Here is a 14,539-nt window from a genome sequence, read left to right as displayed (position 1 = left end):
GAAAGTCAAGTAGTGATGGACTGAGACTCAATTTTTAGCCTCAAAATCACAATCCGACTTCAGTTGCAAAAAGTCAAGTGTATTTATTTATTTATTTATTTTAAGGTTTAATTTTGTTGTGGAATCTGGTCATGTCTGCTCCCGGTTTAAAAGTCCTGAAGTGTTTCCAAGATATTATACGCTTATTATGCATGCTGTGTTGGACCCCCAAAATTGAATGGTGAACCTCGGTGCAAGTTAGTGTTAGTGTCTCAATTCAATTAGAAGATGAAGCAAAAATTTCCTTGACATGAAAGTGGAAAAAAAACTCCAAGGTTGGATTGTTAATAATTGTGTAGGAATTATATAACCACCTGTATCAGATATTTAGACGTGCACATGGGATCTCCACAACCTTAAAAGCTTCACAGCACCACAATTAACGTACATAAATCAAACATTGAAGCAGCAAAGTGAACATATACTGATAGTTTTATAGTGTCTAATACTCCTTCAACTTCCCCCAAAATACACTGAAATTTCCTTACTGTTCCATTCCACCTTAGAAAGTGAAGTAGTTACTGCTGGTTTATATGTAGGAACCCAGACACACCACCTCTTAAAAATAAAAATCTTGGACTGTAAATAAATGGAGAAGGACATATCTGAAGAAATAGAATGAAAACCAACTTTATGTTTTCACTTTTAGCGAAATTATCTATTATCATATTTCACTACACCTAAATAATGGGAAAGAATGAAATTAATAGAACATCCTGGGAAATATTAGACCCATAGCATACCTCCAATCCACAAGTACAAATACTTACATTACTTAAGTAGAAACTGTGGTAATCTATACTTTACTGGAGTAATTATTGTTCAGACTTTTTACTTCTACTCTTAACATTTCATCACAATTATCTGAACTTCCTACTCCTTAAATACAAAAATAGCCTTGTTTCTCCTATTTCATTTCATCTTCGTTTAATTCCTGCTTCTCCTCATTAAAAAAACACTATCCAGTTAAATCTCTCCATAGAGTGAGTCTGATTGTGATTGGATGAGAAGTATAAACATACACCATTCTGACTCCCTATTGGTTTATACAAACCATTACACCTGCACATGTCACACTTGTTTAATATATTTGCATTCTACTACGATACATTCATTTTCAATGGGCATATATGCAGCTGAAACAGAGAGCCTAGTGCATCCCAAATGTATCAACATTAACATTTTAATAGAACATTATAGTCTTTATGGCTTTTAGAAAATTGTGTTTTGGGGAGGGGGGTTGGAATGCACAGTAGGACCCTGTTTCACAGCCTAAGCTTTTGTCCTTAATTGTTTTTTGTCCCCTTAGATTACTTTTATCATTTTAGTAGTTTTAAAACCAGTACTTTACATTTTTACTTGAGTAATAACTTGAGCTGATGCTTACATTTCTACAGACGTATTCTAAAGCATAGTATCTATACTTCTACCTACAGAGTAATGAAGGTGAACACCTCTGACACCTTTGCTTACGGCTGATCCAAGCCTTCTTCCATGGTGCCAGAGGTGGCAGAAGTAAACAAGCCCTATACTTAATTAAAATACCAAATACTCCAGTGAGAAAATTCTTATCCCTTAAAAAATATCTTATCCTTATTAGACTTTAAAAAAAATCTTATATGAATATAAATCACTATACATTAAAGAAGCTGCTGAACTTAGCTTAAACTGATTGTACCATCTCTACCAGTCAGCAGAGGTTCCTAAAAAGGTACACCACAGCGCCCTCTAGTAAATATTTCCCTTATTCTAGTGAATGTATCCTAAAAATGTTCACTAGAGGGCGCTGTGGTGTAGCTTTTCAGGAACCTCTGCTGACTGGTAGAGATGGTACACTCAGGTGATGGTACAGTCAGGATTATTGTTTTTGGGAGGAATTGGAAAGAGAGAAAGTTGAGTTTTTAATGAATAAAATAACTTTGTACAACATACACTTATGTTATTATTATTATTATTATTATCATGTAATAATGGTTAGTGTAATGATTTTTTACATGTTTTCTCAAACATTATTTTTTTTCTTTGTTTATAGTAATGCCCCAAACATTTTTAATAAATGTTTTAAGTTTAAACATCAGCAGATTTAAAACATCATCTGATAGATCAAATAATTGTTTATATTTTCACTTTAAAGCAGTAGTCCCTAAAATGTATGTTTGTTACACTAAAGCAGTCAAATTCCTGAAATGGGAGGAGACAAAGTATTCAAATTAATGGTATCAGTTTCCTGCAGTGCCTAATATATTTATTCTTAAATCAGAGTGGTCTGGTAGGTTTGTTGCATATAATTGCTCTCTACATTTTGACAGTTTTTAAACTAAACAAAATGCCCAAAAAACAGAACTCCACACAGCCATTTATTTACATTAACCTGCATTAAAAGTACTCTTCCATATGCTCTGTGTAATTACAAACTCTTACCATAGTTATAATGAATATAGTAACATAATAGAAACAAAATAATTTACATTGCCCATCTGAATTTAACACCCCGACTTTTGAATCCCACAAACCCGAAGCAAATTCACTGACATAATTAGCTGCTTGATTAAAAATTTTGAGATTAAGGAACAGTTTAATTAAAATGTTAGAGTATCTAGTCTGTTCTGTACATTTACTTTTACATGTATTTGATTGCACAAAATCTAAACCAATCAACTTTATTTAATTGATTAATATACCTCCATACCTCCCGTATTTCTGACCTGCTACATATTCCAAAAAAACGGTACGGAGGAAACGTAGGGCTTAGTAATGTGGTTACAAAACAAAATAATATGTGATTTCAAACAGGTGATGTTAAAAGAAGGATCTCCAGTTAATGAATATGTTAAAAATATTGAAATATTCAAAAACAATGTTCCTCAAAGAAAGATCATAATGATTTGCATATGTCTCCCTTTACAGCCCTTAATCTAATTCAACATTCAAGGTATTCAGAGAAATTTTAGTGTCTAGTGGGCAGAGCACCTGAAACATTTCAGCGCTGAAATATATTTTAAATGTTCTGAGAAGGAATATTGGTAGAGAAACATTCTATGAGAAAGTCATAAACTAACTATTTAAAAGTTTAAACACACCTTGTCATTCAAAGTTGTTTCTTTTTTCTCTTTTTTCTCTCTATTTTCAATATTTGCTAAATTTGAATGGTAGAATGGCTGGAGGAGGAAGTCAACTTTTGCTAATGAACCTCATTTGCAATTGGGGGTTGAAAGCTTTCAATTGTAACTGTAGATTTCCACACTATGAATATTCTTTTCATGTCAGTGCATCACCTCATGAGCTCAGAATGGATTTTTTCTCTTAGAAAGAAAAGCACAGCTTGTAGCACTAAAGCTGAACCCTACAAAAGAAGGCATGGTATTAGAATTCACCAGCACACACAAATCCCACCTTTACACACCTTTATCACTCACCGTGAACCCCTGGTGACAGCCTTATTGTGGAGGTGTTAACGATTTTGTTCCTGTGGATGCTTCTTACCTTCATTACTGTGTGTGAACTTTTCCTTCCAGTAATTCTCAGAACCTGTTTGAGTGAAGTGTCTCTCTGCTTACTTCCCTTATCGTTATTTTCCACTTACGGATTTGAGAGAGGCAGTACTGAGCTTGTATTTTTTGTTTTTTATTTGCTAACAATATTAAAGTGTAAATGTGTGAGTGCTATGTAAAGAACATGTTTCACTAACTCAGTAATAGCTATAACAATGTTATATTCTGTGTTTTGTCTGCAGTATAACACCTACATACAGGTATAAAGAACAATTAGTAGTTTGTTTTGTTTTGCTAATAATAGTGTAGAACCCTGTATTCCAAAAGTCTAAGCCCAGGTGAAAAATATATCGACAAAAAAAGAAAAAAGGGGCACCTAGAAGGAATCAACCTGCAGGAATTAAACTTTTTAAAAACCCACAGGTGCACTATTCCACCAGGACTAGGTTTGTCCTCATGCTGATGCCATAAAAAGAGCTTGCCTTAATGACACAAAGCAAGATCTATCCCTGATTAAAAGTGTGTAGGATGCTATTGGATGTGCTATCAATACTCTACCTCTACCTTAAAATCAGCAGGAAGTGTCTGAGAATATTGGAGCTGTGTGGGTGCTAAGTCTCTTTACTGTAATTACTGCAATCACTCTCTGACCCGATAAATGTAGCACTAAACATAAAAAAAACAAATGTAATAAAACTTTAAACGAAAAGTAGACAAATGTACAGGTGTAGACATATTGTACCAGTCAAAGGTTCTATTTCAATGTTTTCTTTCTTTCTTATGATTTTTTACATTGTAAACTTAATTTTGAACACTTTACTTAATACATAATTGCATGTGTCCTTTTTATGTTGTTTTTAAATTGTTGTTTTTAAATAGTTGTCATGTCTTTTTTATTAATCTACAATATAGAAAATAAAATATATAAAGCAATAAATAATTAATGAGAAGGTGTGTACTGTACTGTATGAGACATAAGACAATAAGGATAAGTGTGCAATTTAGGTTCTAACAGAAATTTAATCATCCATGATTTTACAGCAAACTTGCACTCTGGACTTGTTGCTGGGACTTCCTCCTCTCCTTTATATCTTGTGTATATATCTTGATATATATTTTATTATATTGTATCTTTATATTAATATTTCTTTCTTTTACAAATGCTTTTATGGGTATGAATGGGCTGTGAGTATATATTTTGTTCCACCTTTTTTCCCCCTTTTAGTATTAAGGTGAGTATGACCAGTGCAAATAAAACAGTAGTAAAACTATTATTTCTCATCATTGGTGTTTGTGTTCATTATTTATAACTTTATTATATTGTATTAATAATTTATTTTTTACTATTACTTAGTACAGCAGTGCGGCATGATTTTATTTATTTAGTGTGTGTCTGTGTCTGTGTGTGACCCTGGAGTTAACTGATTGGTCTGAGTTCACCACGTGACAGACCAGCTACAGACCACCCGGGAAAGGAGGTGGTCCCGAAAGGTGATGTCGTAAAGCAGAGTGTCGTAAACCAGGTGCGGTGAGGCGGGAACACGCGCGGCTTCCTCACAGCGAGCGAATGATTCAGTACGAACCGACTCCCTTCACTGTTTTCTCTTAGTTAGCGGTCGATTCAGTGATTCGTTGCTTCACAGATTCGCCTGTTGTGATTCAGTTTAAAGAGTCTCGCAAAGTAATAACGGTCAGATACTATCTTTTATTCATCATTTATACTTGCTTTATTGAAGCCATTAAATAGCTTTTGTGCAATCAACTATTACCTCAAAATAATAAATTGGTATTCATAATAACGACTTAGTATCTCATAAAGACTACCTAATATCTCCTAATAACGACTAAAATTATGACTTATTATCTGACAATAACATTTTAGTATTCCATAATAACGACGTTGTACATCAAAATAATAACTTTGTATCTTAAAATAACCATATAGTATCTCATAATAATGAGATAACCTCTCACACTAATGACTCAGTATCATAAAAGAACCCCTGTTTCAAAATAATGAAATAACATTCATAATAATGACTTAGTATTTCATAATAATGACTAAATAACTCATAATACTAACTTAGTATCTCATAATAATGACTTAAAATATTGATGTATGAGATGTATAAAGAACTAGAGACCCAGACTTGAGTTAAAATACAGTGTTGAAAAACTCATCACACTTAAATAGTACTAATAAAAAAGTACTAATGTTTTCCATATTTGCTGTATTTTTGTAAGTATGTGGTTTATTTTAAAATGTACTACTCAAGTACTGAAAGCAAAAGTACAGTACTGTGTTAAATTATCATTACAGAAATTAGTCACATGTTTAAATATTATATGTTTTTTTTACTTCAAATGTTTAGGCTGTTTTGGCTGTAGCAACAGTACAAGCACAGGAATGTATGAGAGTACATTAACATGTACACAGAGTCTTCAGTTAACTCTTTAAACAAACTTCCCCAAAAGAGAGGCTAAAGAGAACTGATAGCAAGTCATTGCGATATTTGACCTATTTCAGAACAAAAGATCACTAGTTCGTCTATAAGTATTGTAAAATCAACTGAAGCTGTCAAAGGCTACAGATAAGTAATTCATATGTAACAACAAGGGATTAGAGCACTTTAAAAGACTGACCTTAACTATTTACAAACAAATACAGATGTCTCTTCCCCTTTAAAGCATCCCTTCCTTCTCTTCCCCAAAATTAAAAAAGGTAGGGCCATGGGTGGTCTCCTTTCTCACCCTAACCACCACTATCATTCAAAGTTGAGGGTGTTGAAGGCGGTGTTTTTGCTTCTTCCATTTCAAAACAACCTAACAAAGCTCAAGCTTTCTCAATACAAACAGGCAGCAGACTGAAAGGCAGAATGGGAGCATAAATACAAATATACAAAAAAATGAGAAATGGCTGAAATAACAAAATAAGATGCAGAGATTTCAGACCTCAATAAATGAAAAGAAAAGAAATTCATATTTATAAAGTTTTAACAGGTTAGAACTCAATATTTGTGGTGGAACAACCCTGGTTTTAAATTAAAGTTTTCATGCATCTTAGCATGTTTTCTTCCACCAGTCTTACACACTGCTTTTGGATAAATTTAAGCTGCTTCTGGTGCAACAATTCAAGCAGTTTAGTTTGGTTTGATGGCCTGCGATTATCCATCTTCCTCTTGATTATATTCCAGATGTTTTCAATTTGGTAAAATCAAAGAACATATTTTTTTTCCAGAGCTGTGGCTGTAAAGACGCTACAGAAAGACTCAGTTCGATCTGACTCGTTTGGATGAATCGGTTCGAAAGGCATATTGGAGAGAGTCGGTTCGCAGGAGTGATTCTGTAACGAGTCGGACCTCGCTACGACACAGCGATAGAGTCATGGCGGACGGCCCCAGGTGCCAGCGCAGAAAGCAGGCGAACCCGCGGAGGAACAGCGGTGAGTGACCGCGGGCGGGGAGGGTGGAGGAAGGGCTCGGGGCCGCTTGTCCGCCGGGGTTTTGTGCACTTTGGGGGAGTTTGGCGGACTGTTAGGTGGGTTTGTTTGAGGTGAGAGGGCGGCTGTGTTCATTCTGGTAGCCGAGCTGCACCGTTAGATACCTGAGTCACCAAACTTCAGCGCCCCGCCGCCCCGCACCGCTACAGCGCCGGAGTCCGCCCCGCCCGGCTCGGTTCTGCCGGTCCGGCCGGGTTTACAGCGCTGTGGTGAACCCAGGACACTTTTAGACCCAGTTTAACCCTGTTTAGACCCGGGGGTGGAGCGGCGAGGCGAGGCTGCCCAGCCCGTTAAACAGCGGATGAACCTGTATGAGAGTGAGAGTGTGTGAGAGAGGTGCTCAGATTTCTTTTTAAAGCTTTAACTTCTTCAGAGGGGGGGTTGTGTTCAGTTCGCCGGGGAATACAGCTTCATCTTCATTCTTCGCGTTTACTTTACTTTAGTTTATTGTAGTTTAGTGTCCAGAGCTGCCCGTGTGGTGTGGTGAGCTCCCCTTTAAACAAAACAAAAAGGGGGCAGTGCTGTTCAGAGCTGCGGACCTCCTTCCTCTAACTAAAGCTGCAACGTTATCTCCAGCTGTGGGATATGCAAAGCCCATTCCCGCCACTATAATTAATAAAACAAAACAAATAAATATATCACTTTTTTATTTATCTTCTCATTGAGTAAATTGCAACGTAATTACTTTCAGATACTATATTTAATTGATAATTAATACTTTATATTATACTTACATAGCTATGTATCTCATAATAATGGCTAAGCATCTCAAAACAATGACTTATTGTCAGAATAATGGCTTTGTATCTCAAGGTAATGATATAATATCTTAAAATTATGTCGTAATGCTTAAAATTAAAATCTTAAGATAATGAGATACCATTCCAAAATAATGCTATATTATCTCAAAATGATGGCTTAGTATCTGAAAATAATGAGATAGCAGAGAGCCCTAGTGAGTTGGCCGGGTATTTGACATTTTTAATTGAAGAGAATAAAGGCTAAAATTAAAAATAATTTAATTTAACAACAACAAGAATAATAATAATAACAATATTACTACTACTAATAACAATATTATTACTACTATTAATAATAACTATAACAATAACAATAGTAGCAATAATAACAGCAATACGAATGATTGTTATTATTATTGTTATTATTTGATTTCATTATGTTTTATGAAAATACAATCCAAACAATACATTAACTAAACATAGAATAAGCATCAATAATGATAATAATACATATGATAATGATAATGATAATATATAAATCTATCTTTGCAGAGCTGGTTTGCGTGGGTACATTGCCACAATAAGCGGGGGAGAGCTTCTGGATTTGAATCATACAACGCATATCTTTTATAAACTGAACTGGTTTACAGGTTAATATAAAGTGTAATTTTGTAGGGACTTGTTGTGGTTTGATAAAGTGAGTAATGTATCCGGTAAATCCCGGTGATTCTGTGCTGGATCATTCCAGTATAAGCAGAGCAGGAATAGCGGTCTGCGCTCGCGCTCAGGACCGTTATACCTTTTTCCTGCCCCGCGTGCGTGCATGTGACGCGGCTCGCCCCGCCCCGCCCCGCTGCGCGCAGGAGCCATCAGCGTGTTTACCTGAACGTCGAGCGGAGGAGGAGAGGAAGAGGACGGGAAAAACTGGGGAAACGGGCTAACCAATGCCGTCTCCGCCGCCTAACCGCGCGCCTCTCGTCTGCGGAGCTGCTCTCACACGACCCGCGGGGATTTACAGCGGCGGCGGCGGCCGCGTACACACCGAGCAGGTCGCGAGGAGGAGCGAGGGGAACCGCGGCAAATGGCAACTTGTGCAGGTACAGAGCGCGCTCGCGCCCCTGATTATGTAGATACGGGTTATTTACGGGCTGTTTCCGCGCTCGGGAGGGCGGTTACAGGCTAAAGCTCCGCTGCTGCGAACTCGGCGGTGTGTGTTTTGTGTTTGAGCTCCGGACAGCTCCTCCTCCTCCGCTTCTGCTTCTCTAAGGTGATTTTTTTTGGCTCGAGCCGGAATGGCGGCGGCGGTGGACCGTTAGCTGGTGCAGAGAGGGGTGGGGCGGCTCGAGCTAACGGCGGAGGGAGAGGGACAGGTGGGATAGGTGATGCGGCAGCTTCCTAACAGCGAGGTTAGCTCGCGTTAGGTGACTCACTGCCTCCAGATTCACCTCGGACCTCGACTTTTAGCCTGTATACGACTTTGGAGCTCCTAAATACTTCTTATCAATGAGTTTTTCTCCATGTACTTTTGTTTTTCTGCTTCTAACAGAGAGCACATACAATTACTGTAAAACAAAGCATACTGAAAAAATATTAGCATAAACTATTAGCAGTTGCAGTTAAATTTACATTTTTCTGACAAGCCCCCAAACTCGAAACTCAAACCTCGGAAACGCCTGCTGCGTCCCAATTGCATATTAAATACTAATAATGTAACGTTTATACTATACACTACTCTTAATGGTCCATGTTTGGCAGGTTAATGCACAAAGTATTATTGTACTAATTAATTTTGTACTAACAGGAAGTGATGAATTGCTATGCCAACCTACATAATTGCAATTTGATTTTCCCCCAGCATTTTATATGTTGCGAAGAACGTTTCATTAATGTTATATTACATCTTTTTTTTAAGGTTGATGGTTGGAAATTAATCGTAAAACAAAGTTTATTTAACATTGCTCGGCCTATAGGCATCATCGGTTAGTGTTGATATTCTGACATTGAGTCACTGTTCATTGAAATAATTTAAATGGTTGGTCCGAGCTCACATTCTATACACTCACATTAATGTTTTTAGGAGAAAGGAGATTCACACAGTACAACCTGTAGCAACAGAATACAAACAGTAAAGTAATTGATTTAAATTAGTACATACAACATACATATTCTAAATAAAGCACTGCTATCGAAACTACATACAGCATTATTACAATCAAACAAACCTTTGCACAAAATTGCTTTAATATTGAATGGCAGTGTATTTATATGGAAACATGTGACTGTTGTGTGTTATGAAGACAACCGTGTTAAAAAGTGGGGTTTTGAATTGCAAAATATGTGTAAAGCAGGAAAATGTTTAGAATGTCGGAGATCTTTTTTGTATTACTTTAAATAATTGTCCTAGGCATATCATTTTAGTGTGTTAGCAACAGGAGCGCACGTGCTCCCTCGGACGCCTCCATCTATGTTTACTGGCGGATGTTGAGCTCGCGGTGGACCCCTGCGTGTGTTTGTGTTTTATTCAGAGGGTCAGGTCTCCGTTATTCCTCAGGTACAGTCAGGCTGAATGCATTAGCTAGCAGCTAACCTGGCTAATAGTGCACTGGTCTGTGTGGTGGTGGTGCGGATGTAGGCTGGCGCGCGTGCGTGCAGGTGCTGCTGCTGCTGGGTCGACGTCGACTTTCCCCCGCCCCACTACCGTTCAGTCCACGCGACCGCCTCTTTTTTTAGCTCCTGTAACGGTGTGTGTGTGTGTGTGTGTGTGGTGCGACGGAGGTGGCAGCTGCAAAACACCGCGCATGCTCTTGAGCAGTGCGCATGCTCAGAGCGCTCGGAGGACAAAACGTGGATGGGCGGAGGGGTCGTGTTTTGACTGAGTTCGCTCCTCATTGGTCTGGGGCTTCATGGAAGAGGTGGGGAGACTGGTGATGCCTGTATGAAGGTGTGTGTGTGTGTGTCTGTTTGTGTGTTTTCGTGTGTGTGTGTGTGTGTGTGTGTGTGTGTGTGTTATTATAAAATAGCACAGAATAAATCAGAAATGCAAGATAAATTATAAATTTATGATAAATGTTGCCAACAACGTCATCAACTCTATATTTGGCTCCTTGTGTAAAAGTGCATTAATACTGAAACTATAGTAAAAAGGGATAAATTGTACAGATTGAGCTGTGTTAAAAAACTGTATATTTATATTTTAAAAAATTAAATCACATATATTCTGATGGGCATGCTTATATGTAGGACTGTCACAACACAATAATTACAATATCAACCTATTTTACAATACATAGACATGACCTAAATAATATTTTATAATTGTGATATCATCTATTGGTTTCATTTGTATGTTTTTTGTTTACATATATAAGGGTGAAGAGTACTTTATACAAAAAGTGTGGACTGCAGTAGATGAAGAAAAAGTATATATTAAAAGGGTATACTTTCTTTGTTATTCTGTTATATTAGCATTATGTAAGAGTCATCTAAATAATCCTAAAATGACAATAATATAATTTATTGCAATCATTTCTGAGACGATATATCATCCACAAAAAATAGTGACAGGCCTAGTTAGAAGTCTTTTTATATGTGTAAAAAATGTAATATCTTAAATTCTAGTCATGTAATACCCCTGTCCTGTCTATACATGTGGTTTTCAGCTAATCACCAAGAATGTAATAATTCACAACAATACTAATAGTAACAATAATTATTATGTAGTAATAATGACAACACAATTAGTATCATTTAGTTCAGAGCTTGGTCGGATGTTAAGTGCAGTTATGATGGACACTTTTATCCCACAATGCGATGCAAAACAGAAAGAAAGCAGCCTCTTATCTAGGAAAAAAAAAAACAAAATAATTGGCAGATCCTGATGCAAGTGCAGCAGTGGCAGAACCTGCAGTGACATACATTGGTATAGCAGTGTTTCATCACTTCCTGTTAGTTACACAGTGGGTAAGCATATTAATATTTACATGTACTAACATGCCAAACCTCTACTATTAAGATTAGTGTATTGTATATACTTTATAGTATTAGTGTGTAGTACACAATTGGGACACAGCCACAAGTTACAAGACTATCCACAAACTAATACATTTGCTTCCAGCTAAAACAGTTGCTCAAAGCTAACACACTAGCCACTTTGTGTGTGTGTTTTCATGGGATAGTTCCACAATGTAGACTCATAAATACACTTTTTATTTGTCTTCTGAGAACTCTCCTTAGTACTGTTGGCTGGATATGTAATGTCTGGTAATGGCATAATGAGGACACCAGATGGCGCTCTGAACACTGTGGTCACATATAAGACCCAGAACTGACTTTTTTATCTGTCTATTGATGCCATAATTGTTAAACCCTTGGTTCATGTTCTGTTAAGTGACTATTTTTTAAAACTCACTTGTTTTATTTAATTGCTGGAAGAGAAGTTAAACTTTGGTGTGAAAACTTTATTTTTGTCCTTTTTTCCCCTCTCTTTCATATCTTCTTGTGAAAGTAAGCCACATAGAATAATCAGTGCTCCAATTTAAATTTTTTTAGATGCATACTTTTATTCTTAGTTATATAATGCATGCAAGAAGTAGCTCAACAGCTGTTCAGTGCATGATACATTAAACATTGTTTTCTACTTATTGAATATTACATTACTTATGATTAACAACAAATAAGAAGAGCATTTATTTATTTAAGACTCATACAATTAACCCCCATCTAAAATTAACATTTGTATGGATCATTTAATGATGCTTTGACTGTGTTATAAAATCATATACATAAGAATGCACTCACTGTCATGTGATTTTACCAAATTTTGTGTAAGTGGAAAACATGAACTACAATTTTTAACAGCTTTTAGCTGATATAAATAAATATTTAAGACATAAATAAATATACAAGAAAATGAATGCAGAAAAGGTAATTATAGGTCACGCCTGCTGACAGCAAATGACAGTTTTTATGTTTTCTGGACATTTTTTTAATTTTGAAGTTGTAGTTTTATAGAGGTTAACTAGAGACTAAGCTTTAGGGCGTGTGTCAGTTTGATTTATCAGATTAAAGAGCTGAGTGCTGTTTATACCTTTACTGTTGTATATATTAAATATATATAAAGATATGTTCAACATTTTGTTTCTTATCTAAAAAAAACATTTTAAAATAATTTGTTTTATTTAGCAATCTTTTGAAGAATATCTTTTTTACAGTGTATAGTATAAGCTGGCAGCACACACAGTCTGCGTCAGGTTTGGGGAGGTATATAAGTAGTAGTGCTGTAGTGAGCTGAGGGGGTATCACTGCAGTAAACCTGCCTCAGAGAGTTGGATTTAAAAGACCAAACGCTGCAGCCGTCTTTCTCTGCAGTTTTTGTTGTACCCCCCAGGAGTGAGAACATCCCCCCTTCTCTCTCTCTTATCTTTCTCTGCTCCTCTCTAAATTCTAAATTTATTTCTAGCCTTGCTTTTTCTGTACATCTTCTGTTGTAAGTACTCAGCCAACACACTCATGTGGGACTCACACTGGTGGAATGTTGCTGGCTACCCTGTTTATTTTCATGCTATTCTTAAACTGTCCACAGTAAAGGCCCAGAACTTCACTGTGATCCTGTGTGAGCTCAACTTTGTGGTAAAAAAAGGACCAAAGCTTGGGTGTTACCACTGAATGTGTAGAACCAATCTGTGTATTATAGAAAATAAATACACATATTTGTATAAGGAGCATTTATATCAGGTTGTCATATCATTGCCCTGTTCCCTGTCATTTCCCTTCTGTGCCCGTGCTGCTCTCTGTGTTTGTTTACCTTTCCTCCTCTGAGCCTGTGCCATTGCCTACATGGTCCTGTGTTCCTCCTATGTCTCCGCCTTAAGTGTTTTCACCTGTGTTCATGTGTAGCTCCGCCCTCTCATTACCCTTGCCCAGGTGTTCCCTGTTTGTATTTATAGTCCTGTGTTTCCTGTTTCCTTTGTCGGTCTTATCTGGTTCTGTCTGTTTGGTTGTTGGTTTTCCTTAGTTCCTAGTTTCTGTGTATTAAATGTTTCTATGGTTTGTCAATCTTGTTTTATTTCTGTATTTTATTGGTTTTCTTCTTTGTATTAAATTACTTGTATTTGCATTTGCTCTCTGCATCCTCTTCCTGCTCCACACATGGTTTATACACAAAAGAAATACAAATAAAACCTATTTTTTGTCAGTTGTTTTTGCTCCAAATATTGTGAAAAATTTTTTGAATCATGAATCCAGAATCAATAATTGAATCGAATCGTGAGCAGAGTGCATCATTACACACCTAGCTAAGATTGATGAGAACATCAAATGAAATACAAATGAAAATGATTAATGAACAAAAATCTAAACTCCCAGTGCTTGAAGTAAAATTATGAGAATATTAAGAGTTTTTCAGAGTAAGAGTTTCTTGCTCACTGTTTACACATATCTTACTTCTCCTGCGAGTCTCTGGAAACTCACACATATTGAGAGCATCTCCCTGACGCCCACAAATCATGTTCAGTAGCCTAGAAATCAGTGTATCTGGCTTCTCACTAAGGTTGGACAGAATGACGGTAATACTGTATGCTGCGGTATTAAAACATTTTCATTGTTTAATGGCCAAATTTCTGCTTTGTGGGTAAAACAGGCCAAAATAGCTAATTCAGTTATTTGCTTTCAAGATCAATACATTTGACCTGGTATTAACATATACAGTGGCCAAGTTTTGTCATGGTATGACTGTGTGAAAAAAGTGAATGCCACCCAACTGAACTGTTTTC

At 36.6% G+C, this 14,539-nt stretch overlaps 2 protein-coding genes across 8 annotated transcripts in view; both read left to right on the top strand.

Annotated features, from left to right (window-relative positions):
* LOC103041110 (zinc finger protein 239) overlaps positions 1-14,539 on the top strand; it is a 217,613-nt gene that overhangs the window by 136,688 nt on the left and 66,386 nt on the right. The gene's annotated exons all lie outside the window — the stretch shown is intronic.
* Positions 6,865-14,539, top strand: part of zeb1a (zinc finger E-box binding homeobox 1a) — a 37,989-nt gene continuing 30,314 nt past the window's right edge. The window contains exon 1 of one of the 2 annotated variants that reach the window (XM_007239381.4): positions 6,865-6,972. In XM_007239381.4, coding sequence (XP_007239443.3) covers positions 6,915-6,972 — 58 coding nt within the window. In that variant the 5' untranslated portion in view covers positions 6,865-6,914. Of the gene's footprint in view, positions 6,973-8,622; positions 8,867-14,539 lie in introns of those variants that run through there. The other variant, XM_007239382.4, reaches the window with a different exon arrangement.

Source organism: Astyanax mexicanus, chromosome 4 (assembly GCF_023375975.1).
Source record: "Astyanax mexicanus isolate ESR-SI-001 chromosome 4, AstMex3_surface, whole genome shotgun sequence".
NCBI classification, from domain to species: domain Eukaryota; kingdom Metazoa; phylum Chordata; class Actinopteri; order Characiformes; family Acestrorhamphidae; genus Astyanax; species Astyanax mexicanus.
Note: the sequence above shows the minus strand (reverse complement) of the source record. Positions and strands in the feature narration are given on the sequence as shown.